Genomic DNA, 24800 nt, shown 5'->3' on the forward strand with positions numbered 1-24800 from the left:
CAACGATATGTACAACATCAGCTCAAACAGGGAACAGATTTCTATCTGTCTATCTCTAGGCCATCTTCAGTTTAATTTCATGATATTAATGTTGTATCTCAAAATATCATTAATTCAGTTTCATTTCAGGTTTAGTTTATTTATATAGCACCAATTCACAACATGTATCTCAAGGCAATTTCAGTCAAATTCAATTATAATCAAATTCATTGAAATACAATTGAATCCAATGCTTCTATAATCCCAATCAGCCAAATTCATTATAACTGTATTCATACTGTTTAAATGCCAATTGATTAAAAAAAAAAGGTGAGAATTCAACAGATTGCATCAAATCTTTAGTTTGATTCAATCCCGGATGTAACCACAGACCACTCAGAGGGTGAGAGGACAGAACAGAGGCACTTATCAATTTATTTTTTTGTTTGTTTGCTTTTCTTAAATAATGATTTGATCCCATACATCAGCTTGGAGGAAGCTGTTGGGAGCAGAAACTAATATCTCTAAGAAATCTGACTGTCTCTAGTTTGATGAAGAATAGGAAAATTAACAAAAACTTTAAGTCTCTCTAAGTAAAATTCTACATTTCTGTTGCTTGTACAGGTTCTCATCTCATCCAACAATTAAAACAATATATATGCACATAAATACTTGTCTTTACACCTCTGAAGTCAGAAGGAAAAACATTTCTTCCCTTTAGTATTTTGGCAAAATCGTTCACATACCGCATCCACTTTGTCAATATCTAACATGCCATTTTCACCTGCTGTTAAGGGAATATCTCTGAAGCATCCCAGAGTGTGTGGTGCCACACCCCCGGGCACCGTTACCGCAGCAGCGGCAGCGGCGGTGGTGCGATCATGTGACGCCTGCATTTCCGACACAACAATACAACACTGTATCGGTCTGCAATCTCGCTCCCGGTATGGCGGACGGAGAGAGGTCCCCGTTACTATCAGATCTGGGAGATGGTGCTCTTGGCAGCGGTAACGGTGGGTTTTCTCCTGCTGCAGTGCCCAACAAACCTGAGGGTGAGTATCCATGGTGCTCTCCTCCACCCGACTCCAGCCTCAGTTAGCCTAGCTTACCCTAGCAACCACTGACAGGGCATTCTTATTAGCCTGCTACCTCAGCTGTGGCAGTGATAAAGAGTTGGCTTGTTGTGTCAGTGCTTGTGCAGAATATGATGTTAGCTTGTGTGATATTTACTCTTGAGCATCTCCTGTAGGAAAAATTACGTTGTTTTACAGTCGTGACGTGAAGCTGTCAGAGGATGTGCTAACAGGCTAACCCAGCAACCATTGTATTAGCGTGGTAGTTAGCTCTACTTAGTACCGGCAAACTGCCCGCAAAGGCTAACTGTCACTATAGCAATGGTACATTAAACAGTCTAACATTTGCCAGCCTCAACATAAATGTGTGCATGCATTTCAGCAGTTTATTGGTGACCACTGTACTCGCTGGCTTGATAACTGTAACGTTTAGCTAACTAGCATCCTAGTAACACCTGATTTGATTGACATGGTTGAAAACCATTACGGAGGTTGCTAAGGGATGCTGTAACAGAAATCTGTGACCAATCACTGCTCACACCAGAAGAGTCTAATTTCATTAGTGGGAAAGGCAAGAGATATGGCTCCAAAATGTGTTTTAGCCTACTCTGAATGCAGAAAGTAGAGCAGGCAGCTCTGCATGTTGCATATGATTTGATTATGAGTTAAGCTGTCCCACACACTGTGATTTAACTCAGTCTCTTACAAATACCTAGACTCATGTGTCGAAACAAACTTTGCTCAGCATTCCAGGGGTGTTTTTCTTCCAAAGCTCCTTTCTGTTGAACTCGAGACCAAATCTTATTATCTTGTTTACTGTAGTAGGTTACTTGTCATGGGAATTGAGTCATTTTCCAATCCACTGCACAACTCTCATGACTGTGTTGCTTGAACAATCCTGCATTTGTCACCAATCTTATTACTTCTGTATTTATTATTTGTCCCTCTGCTCCTTGTTAAGACCTCCCCCCTTTCCCAAGCCCCACTCAGCCCTCAGTGCTTCTCGGAGAGGACCCTCCACCCTACTCCCCCCTCACCTCCCCAGAGAGCGGCAGTGCTCCTGTTATCAGCTGCAGGGTGTGTCAAAGTCTCATCTCCGTGGAGGGCAAGATCCACCAGCATGTGGTGAAGTGTGGAGTTTGCAATGAAGCCACGGTAAGTTCATAGATGATCCCAAAGACCCAAATGTACACTGGTTCAAATGTTTCAGAAAACACAACAACAGTAAGATGATGCTGTTGCATTTTTCAGAAAATGCAAACTAAAACAGACATTTCACAAAATCTAAATCACAACATAACATTTTAGGAAACACAACAGCAAAGATGTTTTTAGAAAACACTCCAGTGAAATGCAAAACCAACGTTTCAGGAAGCACATCGACCAAACAATCCCGAAAGAACGTGGCTTTTCACAAAATACAAACAAGTGACCTGCATCTTCCAGTGAAAGCTTGTTTCGTGTAGATCACGGAAGTGTCACAGACTGCTATCGGACGTTGGGGTCTTATTTTACCTCTATTCTTGCATTATTTGCCTCTAAGACGTCTTCCTCCTCCCTTGTAGCAAAATTTTCCGTCTTGTTTTCTTTTTAAGTGAAGAAGTGACATTATCAGCATCTTGTCAGAGTTAGTGTTCTAATTACTTTAGATATCCCCAGATTTTGCAGAGAGGTCACTAATAGTTCCTATAACTTGTGAAAGAATAGTAATCATGCTATCTGTGGTATTTATAGACCCAGAAGATCTACTGAATGAATTACAATATAAACAACAGACTGAATTTCTATTTTGATTATTGTCTATATTATCTATAAAACATAGAATTCAAATTCTGGGACATGTTCATTCTTGGAGCTTGAATGAGGGTAACTGGACTTCTTCTTCGAACTGTCTTTTTGATGAGAGGTGAAACGTCTTCAAGAATAAAGAAAAAGACTCACACAGTGGGTTTACATGATGAGTTTAACTCGATTATAGCTACAGTTGGGTTATGCTCCTTATCTGAGGGTAATTATCCTTTGTTACATGGTGGTGAATGAATCGAATCACTGGCACAAAGCATGCAATACCACAGTAGATAAGTGGCGTTGTACCCGTTTCAACTATCGCTAATAGAGCCACTTCCTGTTGACGTCTTCACCACCAACAACTAAACTAAGGCATTCGAGAAAGATGGCGAACGAAGAGCGAGATGAAGCTCCGTCCCTCTAGATTTGTGATGAGCTGGTTATGGCACAAACGTGATGCACAATGGCGCAGTCTCCATCGCGTTGTTTCTTTCTTTCTGATGGCGGGAACCACAACAGTAATATCGTCTCCTTCGACTTCCGGGTGATGATCTCGGGAAAAAATCTCGAGCATTCGCACAATCGCTCGATCCAATCACGTTCAGTGGGCAATCGGATCGAGTTCCCGGGGTCCTAATTCAATCGTAAGTAACCCGATGCGATTCGATTTCTTGTCGGATTAAGCTTGTTGCATGAGTTGAATAACTCAATCTTATTGTAATTTAGCCATTAATCCGATCTGATTGCCCGCATGTAACCACACTGACAGATGCCCTTATTCAAGCTCTTAGGGTTACCATGACCTGGATGACTGAGAATCTACACAACGGCATACGATACATTCCTTCAAAACCCAAAGTTATACATTTCTGATTTGGTTATTTAAGTTTATGGTGTTGGTCCTCTTCCAAGTGGCTTATAATCAATGTGTTGATATGAACATAGAATCCACACAATAGATTAAGATTAAGTATTTAACTAATCAATAATCAGAGTTGCCTCGAATATAATGTGAACTGATGAGCTGATGTAAAATGAGGTCAAGTACACAATCAAAGAGGACCAGTATATTTAGAAATGCTTGCATGCTCAATAGGTCTTATTATGATTATGTAGCAATTACACAATCATGAAATTAACTGACAACGATGCACTGAATGTTTGAATTACTACCTCTGTGCGTAAAGACTGTTGAGCTGTGACGGGACTCGGAAAAACAGACGCTCAACTGCAGCTTTAATTACCAGTCTTGTCTTTACATGCGGAAAGAAGGTCACCATGATTGGGACAATTTGACAGTTGCGCTGATGATAACACGGTTTGTAATTTCACTAGCAATCACTGCTGCCACATGCACAGGTTGATGGGGCTCCACGAGTGCGTGTCACTCGCAGTGCAAGTCGGTGTGCAGATGGGAGACGAAATGTGAGATGTGGCCAGATGTAGCATGAGGCAACACAAACAAGTTACAGATGGAGACAGCATATGTAGATGAACACGGACACAGTGCGTCCATGGTGTGTTGATATTAAGCGTTGACCACCTCGTTATGTAACACCCTGACACGGTTACACTGAAATTGCCTGGTGTGCAGACATGTAGCATGTAATGCAGCATTATTATGATCGATATTTTCTTTTGTAGGGTCTTTTGTACTGAATTGTTACTGTTAATTAGAGCAATAAATCAGACACTGTGGTAATGTGAACAGTTGTGGTGTGATGACAATTAGAACAAATCATTCAATAAGTCAGCTGTATTAATTGTTATTTCCCTGCTGCAGATTTATGATGAAAAAATCTTGTCATCATAAGGCTGAGTAGCAGCGACACAGCTCAGACAACAGAAGATATTTTTATACATTGAAATCTCAGTTATAAAGTTATTTGAAAGATAAAGTGCCGTAGAGGGGGTAGGGAAGTACTGGGTAAGTGCTAGGGTAAGAGATGCTCTCTGAATAGCTGGGTCTTCAACAGTTTGAAGAGATGATAGACAGGAACGCCCCTGTTCTTGAAGTGCTCGGTAGGTTATTGCACCATTGTGGAACGGCACATGAAAAGAGTCTGGATTGTTTTAAGTGTGGTGTAGGCACTGCTAGCCGACAATCCTGTGACGACCGGAGTGACAGAGTCGTGACATAAGCCTTTTCAAGAGCATTCAAGTAGATGGGAGCCGTTCCATTAAGCACTTTGTAGGTTAACATCAGTGACTTGAATTTGATGCGGGCGGATAAGGGCAGCCAGTGGAGCTCAACGAACAGAGGGGTGACGTGTGCTCTTTTAGGCTGATTGAAGACTGCTGCCGCGATCTGGACCATCTGCCAGTTAGGAGGGTGTTCCAGGAGTCAAGGTGGGAGATGACCATAGCCTGCACCAGGTGCGGTACGGCCTGATCTTTCTTATGTTTAACAGTGCAAAGCGGCACGATCGAGCGACGGAGGCAATATGATCTTTAAAGGTCAGCTGGTCATCAATTATGATGAAGCAAGAGATATCGATCCAGTTTGGATGCAGATGCTGTGGTATAAGGTTGGTTTGGCTGGGAAGGCAAGCAGTTCAGTTTTTGAGAGGTTTAGTTGGAGGTGATGGGCTTTCATCCATGTCGATATATCAGAGAGACAGTCTGAGATTCGTGCTGAGACCGTGTGGTCGTCAGATAGAGCTGGGTATCATCAGCATAGCAGTGGTATGAGAAGCCACGTGATCGGATGATCGCTTTACCACTTGTTTCCTCTGTCAAGTAACATCTCAAATCCTGACGAAGCGTCCTTTGCAGAAATAAATACAGGCCTTTTGCAAAGATGCCTTTAAAGGTACTACATTTACGGTCATTGTTTCCATGTAAAACATAAAAATAACTGAATTAACTACTCGGGTATTGGTTGTTTTGGAGAACATAATGCAGTGATACAGATTTGGTTAGTCTCTTTGTTCTTCACATGTATCACAATCTATAAATATAATTCTCTTTAGGTCCTGTAACTTTATCCGACCTTGTTGCTAGACATTTTTGGTGGCATCTGAAGGTGTCCTGGGCATCTTCAGGATTCAGTTTTATTTGTATGACAGTGGTTGTTGTGTCCCAAACTGTAGAGGGAGCCAAAAAGCAATAAAATGCCAGAATCTCCAGTGATGCTTTGAATTTTTCTGAAACACTCTTTCAGAAGGTTCATAGGTTGTTCTTGACCTGCTCGAAGACATGAATGAAACAAGCAATTAACACCATGGCTGAGCGTGTCCACCTGGGAACTGTAGTTCACCAGTAACAGTCTCAAAGTAATTTGAAATGTCAGAGGTTAATACCTAACAAACCTAACAAATCGGCCACTCAAGTTCCAGCATGATGCTGACTGTCGGGGCTGGCAATCAGGAACAAGTGAGGGAAGGAATATGTAATATCTTAAAGAGATTAATTTATAGTGGCTTCATGATCACCCATGAAAAAACTTTATATTTATTATTGCAGTGCCACAAAGCCTGGGGAAAGGTTTTCAGGGTGCTTAAAAGAAAAAGTTTGTTTGGAGTCTTCTTTACTGACAGGAAGGGCTGGGGTGAGCCTCTTTGTTCGCAGAAGACGTCTAAATGGCCTTTATTGTGCTTTTACTTACCAAGACTGTGACAGAACGGATGCACAATGGTTAAAGTCTAATTTTCTATCGTAACTCATTTCCATTACACAGGCTTTATACTCAGTCCTTTTATGGTGTCTTTTGAACTGTTAACCTGCAGTTTGTGTACAGTCACATCCAGTTTTTCCCAGAATACCTCTCTCCCTCTTGTACTTTTAGTTCATCCTCGTCCATCAATTATAATTGGCTCGTTCTCTTCTCATCTCTCTCTTCTAATCCATTGCTCTGCTGTCTTCTTATCTCTTCCTGCTGTGTGTTTGTCTCCCTCTGCAGCCCATTAAGAATGCCCCAGCAGGGAAGAAGTACGTTCGCTGCCCCTGCAACTGTCTTCTCATCTGCAAAGTCACTTCCCAGAGGATTGCCTGTCCCCGACCATATTGGTGAGAAGTTATTTGTGTTTGACTGTGAGTCTCTGCACTGTGAGACTGCAGTAGCATTATGTACTGCTCTTGGAGAGAAGTGAAGCAGAGGAAACAAGGTGTAGTGGGAACAGCAGTCCCTCAATTAAGGCTGTGCTCTCAGCACAGTTTACATACCGAGCTCAGCCGGCCAGATAAGGAAATAAAAGCCTCATTAGAACAGCCACATCATTGGTTTCACTTCTGCATGTCATCATTTTTAGGAGAAATGTGTCTGGTTAGGGAGTATGCTGTATGCATACAGGGTTGTTTTAGTCAATAACTCATTTAGAAATCGGGTTTATGTTGAGAGTAAATTTTCAGTCTGTAGCTTGCAAAAAGTCGAGTTCATCTTGCATCTCTCTGGTATAGATATACTCAGATAGGAGGTATACTTTTATTTAGTGCATATTGCTGTGTGGATATTGTGTCTCCACTTGTGTAACTGTTGCTGCTCGTAAAAGAGATTTTATATCTCGAGTCTATTTGAGTAAAGGCCAAATGAACAAATATAATTTTTTTTATTATAATATATTTGATAAATTCCCAAGAGCAGCTCCTGATCAAACACACACTTTGAAAATTCATTCATATTATTATCATCACACAAAGATGGATAAATGGTCTATCTTACCAAGTTATCTTTTTTTGAAACACTTTGCACACAGGGTGCTTGTGACCAATCATTTCAGCTACGGCCTCTCACCTTCACCCACCTGAGCTTGTAGATGAAGCAGCAGCTCTCATGTCTCATCTGCTTCTGCAGCAACAAGGGACGACTTGCCTTAGATCATTTCCTTCCCTATCCACAGCACAGCCGAGCTACCGCTTGATGCCGACAGTGACCAGCTCATTGTGTAATCTCTCTGCCTGTCACTGTTCAAAATATGCTAGTGTGAGTGGGTAGAAGTGTGCTTAGTGTTGTCCAGAGTGGAAGTCGGTCCGCTTGCATCCTTTCTGTTTATTCCTCCAAAATTTTGCACCTCTGCTTAAGTTGGCTGATCATCATTAAACTGTATCACTGTAAATGTGTCCAGGAATTTGCCACATTTACTTCTAGAAAGAGAGAAGTTATATACAATATCTACACTTGAAGTCCCTTAAGTTGCATTTGAGATGTGTGAGATATAACTTGTGACAGTCTTTTTTGGGTATAAATTGAACCAGTTTAAGACAGAACTGCCTCAGTTGTTCTTCAGCCGTTTGCATAGTATGAGTTTTATCCAGTGAAAACACAAGGCTGTCTGTCACTTAAAATGCACAGCTTTGGCAGCTCAACTGAACATCATGCTGCTGCAGCTGGGTATAATTGGTGAGACGGATAAAAGTCTGTGTTTATGCCTGAGGCATGAAATATGTAGGAGAAACTTTTCAGCTTTTATGTTTCTTTAGATTTTTAAAGTTATCCTTATACATAAATATGTGCTATTGTTATCTAAAAATCGCTAAATCTGCCGTCACAAATGTCAGAAACTCACAATAGATTTACAAATGCAGATCATGAAGTTGAGATTGTGAATGCATTATTATTATCAATCATCTGCTTTGATGATGTGCTTTTTTCCCGCTGTCCCTGTTTTGCATTTGAACCAGACACATCTCAGTGGCCCTTTCTGATCAGGGGATCCTGAGCTACTGTTAGCATCAGGTGGCAGATTTTAGAAAAAGCAATGATTGTAGTAAAAAAGAGGACTGGCTGCTGAATGAGTCCATAAAGCAGAGCTGCAGTCTGTCCTTGAAACATCAACTCAAAACATCAAGTATTATTACTATAGTCTGCTTGCACTGAATAAGTCATGAGTCACTTGGGGTGCCAATGTTGACTTTGTGTGCTTGTCTGTCTCCTTTCAGTAAGAGGATAATAAATCTGGGTCCAGTTCATCCGGGTCCGGCCAGTCCTGACCCCCAGCCCACTGGAGCCAGAGTCTCCTGTGGACACTGCAGCAACACCTTCCTGGTACCAGCTCTCTGCTTAAAAACATGCTTTAGAATGAATGAATGAATGAATGAAAGCCAAATACTAACAATAATAGTAATTTTTTGGGAAATCTGGGAGTTAGATTAGAGGGTTGGTAACCCTTTAAAATATCCACTGGTCACAGGTATTGGGCCAGAAAAACAGTTTAACAGCTGGTTTAAGGCAAAAGAAATTAAACAAAAAAATAAATCCACTCAGATTTGGACTGGAAACAAAAAGAAATGGATTGGCCTTAAAAGCGGCACACCTCAAAGGTCAACTTCATAGATTTAGTCACACCTCATTGTCATCATTCAGCTAATAGAGCTGACCGTGTTGCCAAGGTGTTCTCACATGATAAAGTTTCACACTTAAGCAGGATTTATTGTGTGCCTGAAGTGTCTGTGCTGCCCTTTATCCATTAACCAGGCATTATCTTCCTCTTTCGCTCCTTTTTTTTTTACCTTTTCTTACCTGTTACTATATTTTGGCCTTTAATGGTTTAACCTCATACAACATATGAGTCCTGCTTTTAAAGGATACTGGATCTCCCCTGTAAATATTGTCAGACAGCACATAGTAAGGAGTAGCTCTGATGGAGATTAAGGCCCTTTCAGTCAGGTGTTGACACCTGAGCCAGCACCAAAAGCTCCTCCGCAGATTTATGCTGTCAGTGCACATCCGTACTTTACATTTTATTTGACACCTGCTACAGGTTTTCAAGGTGCATAGTTCCTTGCACACATTTTGAATTGGGATTGTTAGCCACCAGTAAAGTCTATATTTTAATTCTACTCATGAGACTCTGAGGTGGAGTAAGACTCGCAGTGTCATTACGACCACCAGCCCAGGCTCAGGTCCCCACCTCACCTGTTGAGGTTTATGGCTTAAAGCTGAAAAGTATATAACCGTTAAAATCACATTCACCACAGAGAGCCGAGATCTAATAAAAATGTTTTGAAGAGAGGATGTGTCATTATCCTGAATGATAAAACTGTTCTGGCCTCTGCCGTTTTGTTTCTCTAGTGACGCTTTTATTCTCCACAGCTAAAGTATCCTGTGACAGGTTCAGTAGCCCTGCAAGGTTTTTGTTTTGAAATATACTGTAGAAGGTGAATTATTGAAGAGCCAAAAACATCCTTGCTCCGGGCCAAGAGAATGTTGAGTTATTGCTGCAGATCAATAACCCCATCAACTCTCTGCTGATGTATTACAGTCATTTTGTGCTGAAGGGGAAGCAACATTTTTTTTCTTGCCGCTCTTTTAACACTCTGCGAGACAGGTGAAGATGGTTTGGATGTATGATGAAAGAGAGGAGGTTGATATAGTTTGAGTACAGATGGATCCCACGGGGTGTTTAAAATTCAGCTGGACTTTGTGAACCTGCTTAAAGACAGGGCGGCTGAAGGAAAATACAATTGTGTGCCCCAGGTGATGTTGCAAGAGAATCTGTTGTCACAGGTCTATTGAACATGTTCTCCGTGCTGTTTATGCAACATCGCGACAAGAATAATGTAAAATACGGCCACTATTCTGCTCTGTGGGGTTTATAAATGCATCACACCCAAACAGAGCAGGTGTCTGCACCTATTCTTCATGTTTTGTGTAGCACACCAGCACCTGGTGCCAGGAATTCAGATAGTGGCTGCACATCTCTAAAGTTTTCTTTACAAAGGCCTTAAGAGAGGAATTTATCTTCAAGTTTCTAAGCTGTTTTAGGCCTGATTTATCTTGCTGGCATAGCTTTAATTTAAGAGATTTATAATGAAAAAATGCACACGAAAATCCAGCATCTTTGTGCTTTGGATTGTTTTTCAGTAAAAGAAAAAAGTACGTTGGACCTCATCGTCATTTAATGTGGAAAAATCTGTTCTTTTCTTGTAATATCTGGTTACACAGGAAGCAACCTACTGTAAAATGTCCGCTTCACATCGCCTCCATAACCTTTAATGTGTTTTTTTGGTTAAAGGACATACCAGGTGTACATGGTGTAAGCGAAAGCAAACCAAAAAAATGTGTGTTAGAATAGAGGTCAAAGGCAATTAAAGTTAATGTAATACTTGGAAGTTTTCATCACAGTAACTGATAACTTGGCAATTGTGCCGCTCGCTTTTTGGCTCCACCTGAAGCTCACATTTTTCTCTTTGTGATTTCAGTGGACAGAGTTCACGGATCGGACACTGGCCAGGTGCCCACACTGCAGGAAAGTGTAAGTAGCTATGAGCAAATCATCCATTACACCCACTGCTCTCATCATCCTTTTTACATTTTGCCTTCACAGAATTTGGCATTTAACTAAAGCTTAAACGCAAAGATGCTGAAGAGAAAACACAAAGTGGGCAGGAAGTGACCTCAGGGTCGCTCTGAAAGGCTGATTGCTTTATTTGTTGTTCATTCAAACCTTTTTCACCCTCGTAATGTGACTTGGTCTCTTACCTCAAATGTTTGAAGATATTTATCTTACCAGTCTTAGCTGCCATCCATGTTTCTGTATCACTACCTTTAGAAGCGTCTTAACATTGTGAGCAAAGGTCATGCACACCGCTGTAAAGAAAGGGAATTGGCAGATAAAACCGGGTACGAATAGTTCCTGTGATGCCAGTTTTTTTTCATAATTATGATTTAATGATACAGTTTGTTTTCTTTCTTCATTACAGTTCTGTGCACATGTTTATATAGCAAAGCTTGTGTGCACCGATGCAGTCTTACTAATGAGATTTAAGTCAGTCAGATCCAAAATGCTCTGAAAACCTGGACTGAATGTGGACAGTAGGGTTTCTGCAGGTGGTACCATCATTATTCATTATGTGTCAGTAATAAAGCCATTGTTAATTATGGCAGCTGAGCTTGTCCTTCTGTTATGTTTGGCATCATTTTCTGATATCTTTTCATATCATCTCTTCTGCAGCTCTTCCATTGGCCAGAGGTATCCTCGGAGGCGGAGCTTGTGGTGTTTTCTACTCTGCTTGTTGTTCAGCATTTCCACCGCCGGGCTGATGGTGAGTGCAGGCCTCTCGGTGACATACCGCCATCCAGATGAGACTAGAATGTTGTTCATTGATAAAAGACCTGGCAGAGGCGTGCAATTACCTTTTTTTTTTTGGGAGTCAGTATTTTCTAAATAAGCTCTGTTTGCCTCCCTTACATTTGCAGATAAAACTAATGAAGTAGGAAAAGGGCATACAGTTGCAATCTCTCTTGTTGTCACTTGTTTAACACGGAGGGCGTTCACCTCGCCGCTACCTTTCAGACACAGCGACAAGCCCCTATTTGTCAGTGAGACATTACACAAACTCTATTTTATACGTCAGCAGCGTCAGGCGAACAGAAAAGAGCACTTCTGCTAGTTGTTCTCATTCAAATAATCAGAGTAAACTGCTATTAAAGGATCTGAACACAGTAAGTCTTCATTTTGAAGGCAGTCTGGAGTAGGGCTGGACACTGACTTTCTAATGTTTACAGTCTAATGTCAGCTGTTTCTGCGTGTACATCTCCTCACATGCACGTAGCCCTGCCCCCACCTTTCCCTCCGAGTTTGTCTGCAACACCCTGAGCTATATTAGCTTAAAATGCCTCCATATTGATTCCAACTGAGTGACGATGGCTTTTCAAAAAAGTAACCACCTCTATTCACAAATTCTCGACTAAATTAAATGTATTCTTATCAAGTGTTACTTCCATATACAGCTGTACATGTTCAGTTATTTAAAGATCTGTTCATGTTGATGTTTACCTGTTATAGACTGGATTTATCCAGCACGTTAACATATACTATACAATCATATATGTTCAAACTATGTTTCTCCTTATATGTTTGCTGTTTGAGCAGGACAAGAAAACCTGGAGGCTTTTAACTTGAAAACAGTCTTTACATAATTCAATCATTTGATTTAAAGTGCTTGTGAGGTCATATGCGTAGCATTGACATGAAACTAAGAAATTAGCCTGATTCAAATAAAAGTAGGGGATCTGCCGCATATCGCCATTCAGCTTAGAAATTCGAATGTCCCAGCCCAAGTCCGGAGTAAATGAAGAGTGCGGTGATATCCAGACAGAATCAGATGGTCGGCACACTCTGCTCCGTGAACAGCAGAGGGCGCACTATGAGCACTAAATGGTCTACTTCACACAGGCAAACGTGCCTGAAAGCATGAACACACGTCAGCAAAGTGCAGACATTAAATGTGCTCTGGTGAGAGTGTTGCATAATGCTGCTGTAGTGGCAGTAAACGTCCCACCATTGAATCTGCTTGTTTATTAAAAGGCTTTTTGATTAAACGACTTGAACAAGAGGAGATAAATGCCAAACTGCATCAACAACCTTTTAACATCAAAAATCTAAATTATTATACTTTGAAAAATGCTTTTCCAGACTTGACTAAATTATGAGTAAGAAAATAACCATAAAGGTTTTAACGTGCTGCATGCGTGGCGTATAGGGAGCATCGGCAGGAGGTTAAATATCATTAAAACAAGGAGGCTGACGGCAAGAAAACCGCTGACGTTCTAGCATATTTATGATTTTTAGGCCCGGTTGAACAGTTTTAGTTTTGACCTCATGGGTATTTCTTTCTGCATCAAAACCTTTACTGGAAGTCTGTTCCTAGGCTTACAAGTTTTAAATATTGGTGTTTTATTCCACATAAAAGCATTAATCTCAGCCCTGGGGGGGGGGTTGTATAAAACAAATGCTCTGTGAATCAGGTTTTATTTTATTTAATTCACTTTTTATAATACATGTTAGCTTTGCTCCTGTGTTGTAGCGTTAAAATGGGAATTCATGTCTTCATAGTCGCAGAAAGTCCCTGTGGGTTCTCTCAAAGTCATTTTTGCCATCTTCATTAAATATTTTCTTACTGAGCAGCTGCACATTTAATACTTGATGGCAAAACTACTTACGCCTTCATCCCCAAGTCACTCCTCTGTAGCTTTTGCATAAAGAATTGTGCCTTTGAAACAGAAAAATTCAGCGTTGCTTCAGAACTGAACTGAATGTTTTGTTTGTGTTGCCTTGGCTGTAAAGTGAATTTCTGTTGGATTTAGACCTGCAGTGATTAATTTTGTTGTCTGTATGTAGCTGATTGAACAAAATAAAGTATTTGACCTTTTTGCTTTAAGCCGTAGGAGGTTTTTCAGACTAATTCTTATCATTTGGTGAATAAATGATCATATATGGTAAGATGCTAAGTTCAGAAAAGCTTTGCAAGCCTGATTGAACTCAGGACTGAACTCCCCTGTGTCATGTCGCTTCAGGCTGGAACGTGGGTGAAGGCTCAGACCTACCCCGGGATCTACGCCTCGTGGGCCGTAATGCTGCTCCTGGTTCTCGTCACCTTGGCTCGGGCCTTCTACTGGGCCTGCATGAGGGTCAGCCAGCCACTCCAGAACTTCACATAGAAGCCCCCCCACCCCACCCTTCGCCATCATCTGCCACATCTCTCTTCCCAGCCTGCCAGGCAGGAGGAACAAATACAATATTTATTTAAAACCAACTCCAGAAAGAAGTTCTCCTCCTCCTGTCCCCTCCCTCTCCGTCAAACGTGTTTCTAAAACTGGATGGCGGCGGCTGCGACTGCTATATATTATGAATTATGAAGACGCGTATAGCCTAATGTACTGTTGATCTATTCTAATATTGTGGCCAGTGTGGGGTTCATTTTAACATTTTTAACACTTCTTTTTCTCGTTATCCCTGCGCTGTTTTGGCTTCAGTCGGTGGCACATCTGTTGCACTCTCGCAGCTTCTAAGACGAGGGCTTAAATTTCAGTCTTGGATGTGAATCTTATCCTTGTTTTTCTCTTGGGGGACTCTTTCCAATCCTGATTTGACGTTAGGGTAAAGTGTTTAAACCAAGAAGCAAAAGTCACGTGAACCTAACAAATTGAAGCCAGTAGAAGATGAGTGGCTGGAGAGACGTCAATCTCCTTTCGTGAATCAAAAGATCACGTAGGTGTTGAGATGTGCCTGAATAAATTGAATTCAGGAGTATACGAAGGTAGGCTATGATGTCTCTGAACTCAATGTTGATGCTGAATTATCCCCTGGGACTGACTTTGATCCAAAGCAGCTTGAAAGCCTTAAAAGGAGGTGTGATTGAAGGTTATTGCACACACACACACACACACACACACACACACACTTATGGCCTCAGCCACGAGTGCATACTGTCACACAACAAAAGCAGGATGCTCTTTTAGAGTTCCAGCAGCTTAGAAAGCTGTTCTGTCAAAGGCAGCCCAGCCTCCCTCTTCAAAGACAGATTTTCTCAACATCGCTGTCCTTGTCTCAGTGATGAAAGAAGTGACTCGCACGCCACTTCCAAAGCTATTTTGTTAAAGTCTAATAAGAGTGAAGCTTGTTTTGTTGCACCCAAACTCCAGCTAACAGGTTTAGTTTATTTTACATCTCTTCTTCTTTGTTGGTAATCTTCTCATTATACCAACTTCTATCACATGTCCTGATATCATTAACATGCCATGTTTGGCAAAACCTTTTCCTTTACCGAGACATTTTTCTATGCGAGAGCAGCCCTCTTTGTCCAGCTTCCTCGTTAACCTGCCGCTGTTCTTCTGTTGTGTAATATATCAGTGAGGGGTGGGTCAACCCTGCATTGATGTGTCCCTATACACACCGAGCTGAATGTAAGCAGCGTCGCTGGTTAGAGAGGCGCGTTCAGCTCTGCCGGCTTGTTCTTACGCACACGTCCCACTTTGCCTCTGCTACTGCCTCAGCGTATCAGCGGGGATCAACATGTACACATGGCATCGACGTGCAACGAAGGTGCATCAGTCCCGTCTTGAAAGGCGCGTGTGCCTCTTGACTCTCTGAAACACGACAGAATATGACACAAACTACAAAGACAGTACAAGCTCTTAAACCCTTCTAACTGTCTGCTTCCACCCACAAATCCATGAGTATATCTGGAGTATTTTAAAGGCTTTTTGACTTCCAAACGGTTTCACTTTTTGCTACTCTGTTTCAGCCGTATACACCTGCTAAAAGTAACCCTAAAATTGCGAAATGCACTTATAAATCAGAATTAATTTAACTGTAGTTGCCATGCAGGCACCATATTCTTGATTTCGCTTCGTGTTTTGGCTGAATTGGGGATTGTTAACGGTGGAAAAACTCTTCTTCTGTCACTGAAGATGGAGGCTGGTACTTGGCTTTCTTATTTGTGTGGTTTTCACCTTTAAGGTCAGTGGAAAATGTGTAGAAGTCTGTCAGAATAGGTCAGTAAACCCAAACACACACTACATTTACATTGTCAGCTCGTGTAAGTCCCATAACTCGTCTGTGGTTCTGAATGTGGTCACATTTCTTTTTACTGTGATTTCTGTGTTTGTTTCCTGTTTGATTGTAAATATATATTTTTTTGTTCATGAATGATGAAAGTGACTAAACGGATTCTGTTGCACATGAGCTTAACACTATACTGCTGTGATGACAAGTTTTATTTGTTATTTTTAAGAGGGTTATTTTTGCAACTCTTGTCCTGTTATGTATTTAACTATTTGATTTGCTACTAACCCGATGAGCCTCTGGACACCTGGTTGTGTCCAAACCTTCAACACAGACACACATCAGCATACTCACACGGACAGAACACTACACCTTCCCAGGTGATGACGTTTCGGCTTCACTTACACAGACATGCTCAGCACCTTACACGGCATCCACCAAGTAAAAATGAATTTACAGTTCTGGACTGAACTTGGGTCGCGTACAGTTCATATGGAAGTGTCATTATTTATTACACACGCTGCAAAACAGGATCACTTGAACAATTCAGTCTTTTATAGTCTTACAATCATTTTTATCGTGGATGAAGTCTGTCGTGCTGTGAGATTATTTCAAGGCCTCACTCAGGCGACTGCTCCAAGGGCATTTTGTTTTCCTTTCAGTACAATAACCTGCCAGTTTCAAACTGTGTTCAGTGCATTCATTTTTAAGGCTGCATTGGTGGAAAATATTCCAGGACAGAGTTGAACATGACGTGACTTGTTCAAGAAGACCTTTTTTTTTTTTTTTGCGGTGGAGTGATCATGTTTTATCTGTGACTGCAAAATAAATTAATCATGTTAATGCCAATAATCAAGAACCTGGCTGATGCTCTTTTCAGAGTTTGTTTACACTCAAATAAAGACATGATGATGTACAAAACAGTGGATGCGAGTGCTTTTTCCCGCACAAAACTCGATACTCTGGCTGCAGCAACCTCAACTAGCCGAGCTTACAGGTGCTATCATTCTGTGCTCTGGCATCTTGAGGTCCACATTCCTTTGAAGTTCCAATAATCAGAGTGTGGAGCATACACTTTCTGTTGGACTGGCTGGTGTGTGTGTGTGTGTGGATCTGATGCTTTTATTGTTTATCCTGATGGACAACATTCTGAGAAGACAACAAAGGCTGTCTGAAGAGCAGTTTTGAAGGTTGATGGGTGACTCCAAAATATTCCAAAAGTGAGCCCAGAGGTGAATTCTGAACTGTTCTGTGAGACAGGTCAAATGTAGCCATAGACTGATAGACACCATGACATCAGCTACTAGTTTGTGCCTTCAGTCGTTGCCAAATTGCTCTTTATAGAGCCAGAAAAATCATATTTAGAAGTGAAGGTGGTGCTGGAGAGTGACACCTGAGCCCTTATTTGTAAGTTTTCCGTATCTTTAACTATGGACTTACTTTTGAAATGAACACCAGTGGAAGAAGTAGACTAATAAAACAAAACTGCAATGAACATCTACGAAAGATGGTGGAATGACCTACTGAGCGCTACCAGAACAGGGGGCGTCCCTGTCTGTCTTCAAGAAACTCTTGAAAACCCAGCTCTTCAGAGAGCATCTCCTATCCGAGCTCTTACCCTGTACTTCCCTACCACCTCTATCTCTGCACTTTATCTTTCTGTACTTCCCTCTATGCCTGCACCCTATCTCTACTCTGTCACCTCTGACAGAGTCGGACTCGTGGGTTCCTTCTATGTAGTTTTTTGTTAGCTTTTTTTCTACAGCTTGTTAAATCTTCATTTGTACGTCGCTTTGGATAAAAGTGTCTGCTAAATGCATAAACATAAACAAAAGGGAAAATGGGGGGGGGGGACTTTAATCTTTATCTGGGGAGTATCTGGGATGGTGGATCATATCTGGGAAGATGGCAGTCCGTCACATGAGCTTATTGTTTCAGTCCAGAAGCAGCTGGTGAGTCGCTGCTTTTTTATTTTTGCTTGGTCAAAGATTCACAAAGTTGTTTTAATTTCCCCTAATATGCACAAAGTCTTGAAGGGTGCAAATGAACTTTTTTTTGTTGTTGTTTTGTGCATTAGAGGAGGTTTCTTCAACATTTCCATTCATGTCTTCTTGTTCTCATCACATCATGCAAGTCAATGACGACACCGGAAACCCAGCCACTGTTTCAACTGTTATGTTACTGATTTGATCCGTTTATACACATTATTTATACTATTATATACATCAAGGCTTAATCTTCACCTTTGTTACAGAATCTTAGTTTTAATAGTTCTGTCTTTTAAACATTGTGAACGACAACATCTGCTAAAAGAATAGATGTGATTGATTTATGGTGATATTTTCTATATTCTACTTAATCGCATTATCCTGTCCACCTTTACACACAGCACAGTTATATTTATTATTCTTAAAATGGAAACAGGTTTGGAGATAGTGTTTGTAAGGGAAACCATTGATTAACCTGTGATCCAAGTGAAATCAAACTAATCCAGGTTTTGCTGAACCTATACGCTTTCGGTGATAGAGCCCCAAATTTAAAGCCCTTCACTTTTATCTTGATCTTTTTCCTTTAAATTCTTTTTACTCCATTTCCACAAAAACGCTTGAAAGAGGCACTTTTTTCTCTCTCTTTTTTTTTTCTCACACAACTTGGCTCCTTTTGGCCTCTTGAGTTTCATGCGGATATATTTTTTGCCTGGACACAAAGAGATGGAGAGATTAAGGACATGCAGGAACCTTTCAGAAACCACAGCTCCCCAGAGAGCGGCACAAACCAGGGAGACTAAGAGGCCTGAAAGTGGAGGGGAAAACAGGAGGGGGGGGACTGATTCCAAAACCTTCTGGTTTTAGGTGATAGGGTATCACTCAGCTTTCATTCCGTAACACAACAATCCAGTTGCTTTCACACATGAATTTGCACTCCTACTCAAAGTGCTCAAGGGCCTTTTTGTTGTAATTTTATTGACTTAATTTTTCATTCATGAAATTATCCGGCTTTATCTCTGCAGGGAAAGTAGCCCTCTCCGCTCTCGCCTTTTGTTCTCACTGCTATCTTGATGTCTCTTGTGGGCTAATGTGTCTCTCAGAAAATCATATCAGGAAAGAAGGAGAAAGGACGTCTCGTGTGGTATAAACTGTTGTAATTTTATTTGTTACAAACTTGGATTATGTACCGTTTACTGCATGTACAGTGGGGCCTTTTTTTTTTTTCTCTGTGCAGATGAGGCTTTTTGCACGTCCCTTCACTGTTTTGTGGCAAATCCTGTCATTAGGAGAAATAGCTCTTTTGAATAGCGTAATTTAAACAGCATGGCGTTATCCTTTTCTAATACAGCATTACACTAAATTCTAGTTTTGAATGCTAATAGATGTAGCATCACATTGAAAGGACCTACTTCTATGCTTTGTATCATTTTTAGGCCGAGTCTCTTGGAGAATTCAGTATGAAGAGAATTTGGAGCAAAAAAAACCCCAGATTATGTATCTTAGTATATATGTATGAAAATGTATATTAGACTGGACGTCATGGCTGATTTTTAAATTTGCAATATTTTCACAACTTAAAGTGTAACCAGGGTGGATGAAGAGTTCTGATACTTAAAGTGCAAAAAGCTGCATCGCATCGTAGAAAAACACTATAACAAGTAATTCCTGTTTTAGAAATGTTTTTAAAGAACAAGGAATCATCAGAGTAACTGTTCTGAATGTATCATAACTGAAATAACACGCTATGCAGGAGTATGACCCCGTGATGCAAGACATAATGCAGCCCAAAAAGAGATAAAACAGAGTTTGTGCACTAAAACTAGCTATTTGATAGCAAAATGTAGAAGTTAGGTTCTAAATTCACTGTCAGATTGTAAACCTAAGTTTAAATGCATGAAATCAGTCTGCTGCCAGCGTGTCACATTGCACCTGACACGGTTTGAACCCAAAATACTTGACTTTAAATTCTAGCTGCTAAAGATAGCTTGTGAAGTTGAATTGTGCGATAATGTGTTTACAACTACAGGCGAGTATTCTTCCAGACATGTGGAGCAAGTGGACAGTAAAGCCATGAAAACAGAATATTTCAGGGGTGCTGGTGTGAATATACTCTGAGAGCTCATATTTTGCCGCTGTTGATGCCCTGTCCTGACGATTTAATGAAAGCAGTTTGGATCCACAGAAAGATTTGTTGGCTTCTTCCTAAGCTCAACCCTTTTTACCTGGTCAAGTTTTTTGCTTTTCAGTTTTTTCGTAATCCTATGAGCACATAGGCATACAAGCAAACCCGAACATATCATAATCAGTGCAGATACATAAACACATAGAGTATACAACCTCAGTACAAACTTCTCAATGAGCGCATTCATTCATTAACACCCTTCTGTAATAATAAAACACTTTGTAACGACTATAATGGAAAATACAAACATAAAAGTTCAAACTCACTACAACAAACGTAAAAACACACACACACACACAACAAAATGATAATCAAAAAAATCTGAGTTCCCTCAAACTAAACTGAGTAAACTTGTTGCTTTCTAATTTGTCTAACTGCATGAGTATGGTGATAAAATGATCTACGAACAGCAGAATTTTCTCAGTTTTGGACCTTGGGGCTGCATTTGTATTTATTATAGCGCCACATGAAAGAAATCAGTGGAATCAGAGCCATAAAATTAGCCATAGTGCAACTAATCATAGCTGCAGTGGTTACTCTCCTTAAAGTCCTGCACCTGCAGTAAGAAATCCTCTAAAAACTCATCTGTGTATCTTCAAATTGTTTTTTGCCAGAAAGAAAACATCTCATACCTTTGAAAATTGCTCAGTGTATGACTCTATATCTTCCTCATTCAGTGAATGGAGATCTATGAATATGCTAATCTTGCTCTGTTCACATCTCCGTCAGTCAGCCTGCAGCTGATACTGGTCTTCTCTGTTTCTGCTAAGCAATGACCAATTATAATATCAGTGTAATTCAGGCAGACATTTTTATACATATACACACACACAAACACGTATATATATGTATATATATATATATATATATATATATACATATACATATACACATATATATGTATATCCCATATGTAGTGACTGTGTGTTCAATAAATCCCAGTTAAAAAGAAAAAATTCAAACACAAATCTTTGAATCAGAGAGCAATCCTCAAGCTGTAGGAATTAAAGTCGTATTGGAGATATTTTAAAGATTATGCATTCACTTTCTATGCTTTCAATAACTTCTGTGTTTTGCTTGTTCCAGGAGCGAGGCTAACCCAGAGCTGGTAGTTAACCCAGCACTCCCAGAGCTAGTCCAGGTCCCAGGATTAGCAGCACACAGCAGAGGTAAGGCCAAGGCTAAATGAGTGAGCCTCCGATTGGCTTGCACAGCTTTTTGCATGACTTTGCCTCTGCTGTGCTTGTTCTGCTAGATCCCAGGGTTGTCCAGTTCCTGAGCCTGTTTAGTCCTGCGTAAACTCAGCTCCCATTCGTCCTGGAGCGAGCTTCTAGCCGCAGTTTGCCAACTGCTGTGGCCTTGCTTCTGCTGTGTTCAGCTGCTAGCCTGTACCAATTTAGCCTAAACTTATTTTTTAAATTGAATCTGCTCCTCCGGATGGCCCGATCCCCACCAATAATCGGGATTGGTTGGTGCTGTTTCTCCAAATAGTTAGAATAGCAGAACATTCAGTTTCTCTGACCTTGCCTTCCTGAGACCTTCAGAGGTGCTCTGCAGATTCAATGCAGGAATCCTCCTTCATAGCACTGACGGCTGATTTTTGCTCCTGATATGCCTTGTAAAATCTAAAAATCTTTGGATGGACACATTGAAAAGGTTAAAAACTTTAGTGAAGGAGGACTTTAAATGATGCAGCACACACTGCCTTGCCTGCACAAATAGCTGTTTCAGACTTTGAACAAGCTCGATCTGTAGAAATCAGCTTTCTGTCACAGATCGAATGCAAAGGACACTGTGTAACAGCCTCGATACACTCCATGGATTGTATCCATGGAGTGTATCCATGGTGAGGAGAGCTTTCCTGAGTCAGATGAGGCCAAATAAATGTGTTTATCTCTGATGTCTTTATTTGGGGTGAACCCGGCCGGGACAGTCAGAATGGAGACTTTGTGCTGACAGTGACCATAGAGGTTGGAGTTTGCTGATATTCAGGATCATGAATATACTTTTGGGGATTTGACATGTATAACCCTCACCATGAATACCTGCGACCATACCAAACAACTGGCTGAGAAATTGACTTCCAGTCTCCAGATGTCTGGCTGAGGAAATTGAAGTGACATTCAATAAGAGGACACTCTTCTTGAATCCTGCCCATGTATGAGCAGGTTTCACTGATGGACACAAACCACAAACATACACCCTATTTTTCAAATGTAAAGGTTTTACGTTCCAGGACATGATAAAAAAAACACATCATCTAGTCCTTGCAAGGTCATAAAATGATGTAAATATAATTTGAGATAAACAATAACAAATGGCCTATTACACCATGTAATTATTATATTATTATAAGTGTGCAGAGAAACTAACTACAGGTATGACTCAGTAGATTGTAGAATCACCTTTAGTATAATAACTTAATAGTTTTCATCATTATGGAGGAATGCTGGTCCACTCTTATTTACAACATTGCTTCATTGAGGTTTGCATAATTGGTTTCTGCACAGCTCTCTTAAGGTCCCACCACAGCATTTCAGTCAGGCTGAGGTCTGGACTCTGACTGGACCATTGCAACACCTTGATTATTTTCTTTTTCACACATTCTGCTGTAGATCTGCTGCTGTGTTTGGGATCTTTGTCCTGTTGATGAGCCAGTTTCAGCCCAGCTTTAGCTGTGGGACAGATGGCCTCACATTTGACTCTGGAATACTTTGGTATCCAGAGGAGTTCATGATGGATTCAATGGCTGCAAGGTGCCCAGGTCCTGTGGCTGCAGAACAAGCCCAGATCATCAGCCCTCCACCACCATGCTTGGCAGCTGGTATGAGGTGTTTGTGCTGATATGCTGTGTTTGGTTTCCTCCAAAAGTGCTGCTGTGCATTATGACCAAACATGTTGTGTCTTGTGGTTTGTTCAGATGTAACTTTACAAACCTAAGCTGTGCTGTAACCCTTCCTCTGTCCCTTCCTGTCTACTGTCATAAACTTTAACATTTAAAATGCAAACTGAGGCCTGTAGAGTCTTGTGTGTTTTGCAGTGTCTCTGACCTGTGGTTGAACTTCCCTGAAATTTGAAAATTGTCTACAATGTTTTCCACATGTGAATAATCTTTCTCTCTGAAGAATGATGGACTCCAAAGTTTGGAAATGACCTTATTACAACTGTTGCTTCTAGAAGATCATTGCTGATATCTTTTCTCCTTGGCATTGTATTAACCAGACCAGCAAATGAATAAAACTCACATTTGCTGATGATCAGTTAATCAACTGTACTTGATAAGCAGCACCTGGTGACCATTTACCTTCATTCCTGTGGAAGCAGTAAGTGTGTCCTTGAGTTTTTCACAAACTACTTCTGCATTTTGAATTGGTCTTTATGAAATGAATAATGATACAGTGCTATATGTCTGGTTGTTGTTCATCATGGGCTCTATTTGTCTAATTCAAGATATATTTTTTTATTATTTCATGATATGACTTAAGTTTTCAAATGGCTGTGATGCCACTTTGGTTAGCTTCTTGTTAATACAAATATCCAGTCAGCCAGTCACACAGTGCATCTATGCAGGGTCCTGATCTGCTGAAGTTAAACCCAAACACTCATGAGACTAAACAAAAGAGACATGCTAATTCAGAAAATATATACAGTTCTCCCAGACAGAGTGCAACAATTATATACACCTCTGCCTTTATTGTATGAAGACTCAACCAAATCAGAAGTTACACACACAGACACACACACTTGTCAGAGCTCCTCTTGCACATTGCCTGTGAATATTGCAGCAGTGAAAAAAGGCGGTGCTTTGCTAAAGCCTTGATCCCTCTTACATCTAACAGGATTTGACCCTTAAGACTCGGAGCATGACCCTTATCTGCTGCAATACCATCATCCTGTTTAACATGCACTCTCACTATTGTCCTCCTGTCTCACACACACAGTTTCCACACACGCATTTTGAGGCATCTAAAATAAAGAATGGAAACTTGACACATGCGTGGACAGATTTCAGGGCCTCAAACCATCACTGCACTCCTTCCTATCCTCCCACACACATGCACTCACTGTACCGCATGATGCAACCCTGCTTAATTTTCTGCATAACACAACCTTGATGGATCCAGTTAAATGTAAATGCCGAACAACCGCTCCTGGCGCTGCAAAGAAAGAGATGACAAGGGATGGAGGATAGGCTGGAGAGAAGAGGAGGGTGGGTGGGTTGGTTTAACTCGCAGAGAGAGGATGATACGATTGAGCGAGTGAGAAAGAGAGTTGAAGGAGAAAGAAAGAGAGACAGAGACATGGAGGATGAGAGGATGCAGAGAGATGAAGGAGAAGAGATTGAGCAGGCGGCTAAGCACCAGATTAAACTCTGGGGTCGTCAGCTGTAAAACAAACAGTCCTTTTAGGAGGGATCAAATCTAGACTTAACCCACACCCCCTTTCCATCTCTGGTCCTCTTCATCCTCCTCATCCTCCTCATCCTCTGTCCACACACAAACGCACAGATCGGCACAGAGGAGATAATTCCGCTCGCTGAAGTAGAGGAGGACTACAATCTTAG

General features: G+C 40.9%; 1 protein-coding gene across 1 annotated transcript; it reads left to right on the forward strand.

The window, feature by feature from the left end:
• The first annotated feature begins 819 nt into the window (after positions 1-819).
• On the forward strand, positions 820-16987 carry pip4p1a (phosphatidylinositol-4,5-bisphosphate 4-phosphatase 1a). The gene is made up of 7 exons (XM_072364058.1): positions 820-1031; positions 2014-2207; positions 6742-6848; positions 8718-8823; positions 10980-11032; positions 11732-11822; positions 14077-16987. Exons 1-7 carry the CDS (start codon positions 926-928, stop codon positions 14218-14220), a joined length of 801 nt encoding a protein of 266 aa, XP_072220159.1. The 5' UTR covers positions 820-925; the 3' UTR covers positions 14221-16987.
• The last annotated feature ends 7813 nt before the right edge of the window (positions 16988-24800 follow it).

This window comes from Leuresthes tenuis, unplaced genomic scaffold, assembly GCF_036924035.1.
Source record: "Leuresthes tenuis unplaced genomic scaffold, fLeuTen1.0.hap1 SCAF_14, whole genome shotgun sequence".
Taxonomy (NCBI): domain Eukaryota; kingdom Metazoa; phylum Chordata; class Actinopteri; order Atheriniformes; family Atherinopsidae; genus Leuresthes; species Leuresthes tenuis.

What these genes read in the sequence shown, in the direction of transcription:
- pip4p1a (XM_072364058.1), top strand. Translation starts at nt 926, where the DNA reads ATGGCGGACGGAGAGAGGTCCCCGTTACTATCAGATCTGGGAGATGGT. An exon ending in TGCCCACACTGCAGGAAAGT is followed by an intron (nt 11,033 to 11,731) that starts GTAAGTAGCTAT and finishes TCTCTTCTGCAG; the next exon opens with CTCTTCCATTGGCCAGAGGT. An exon ending in TTTCCACCGCCGGGCTGATG is followed by an intron (nt 11,823 to 14,076) that starts GTGAGTGCAGGC and finishes ATGTCGCTTCAG; the next exon opens with GCTGGAACGTGGGTGAAGGC.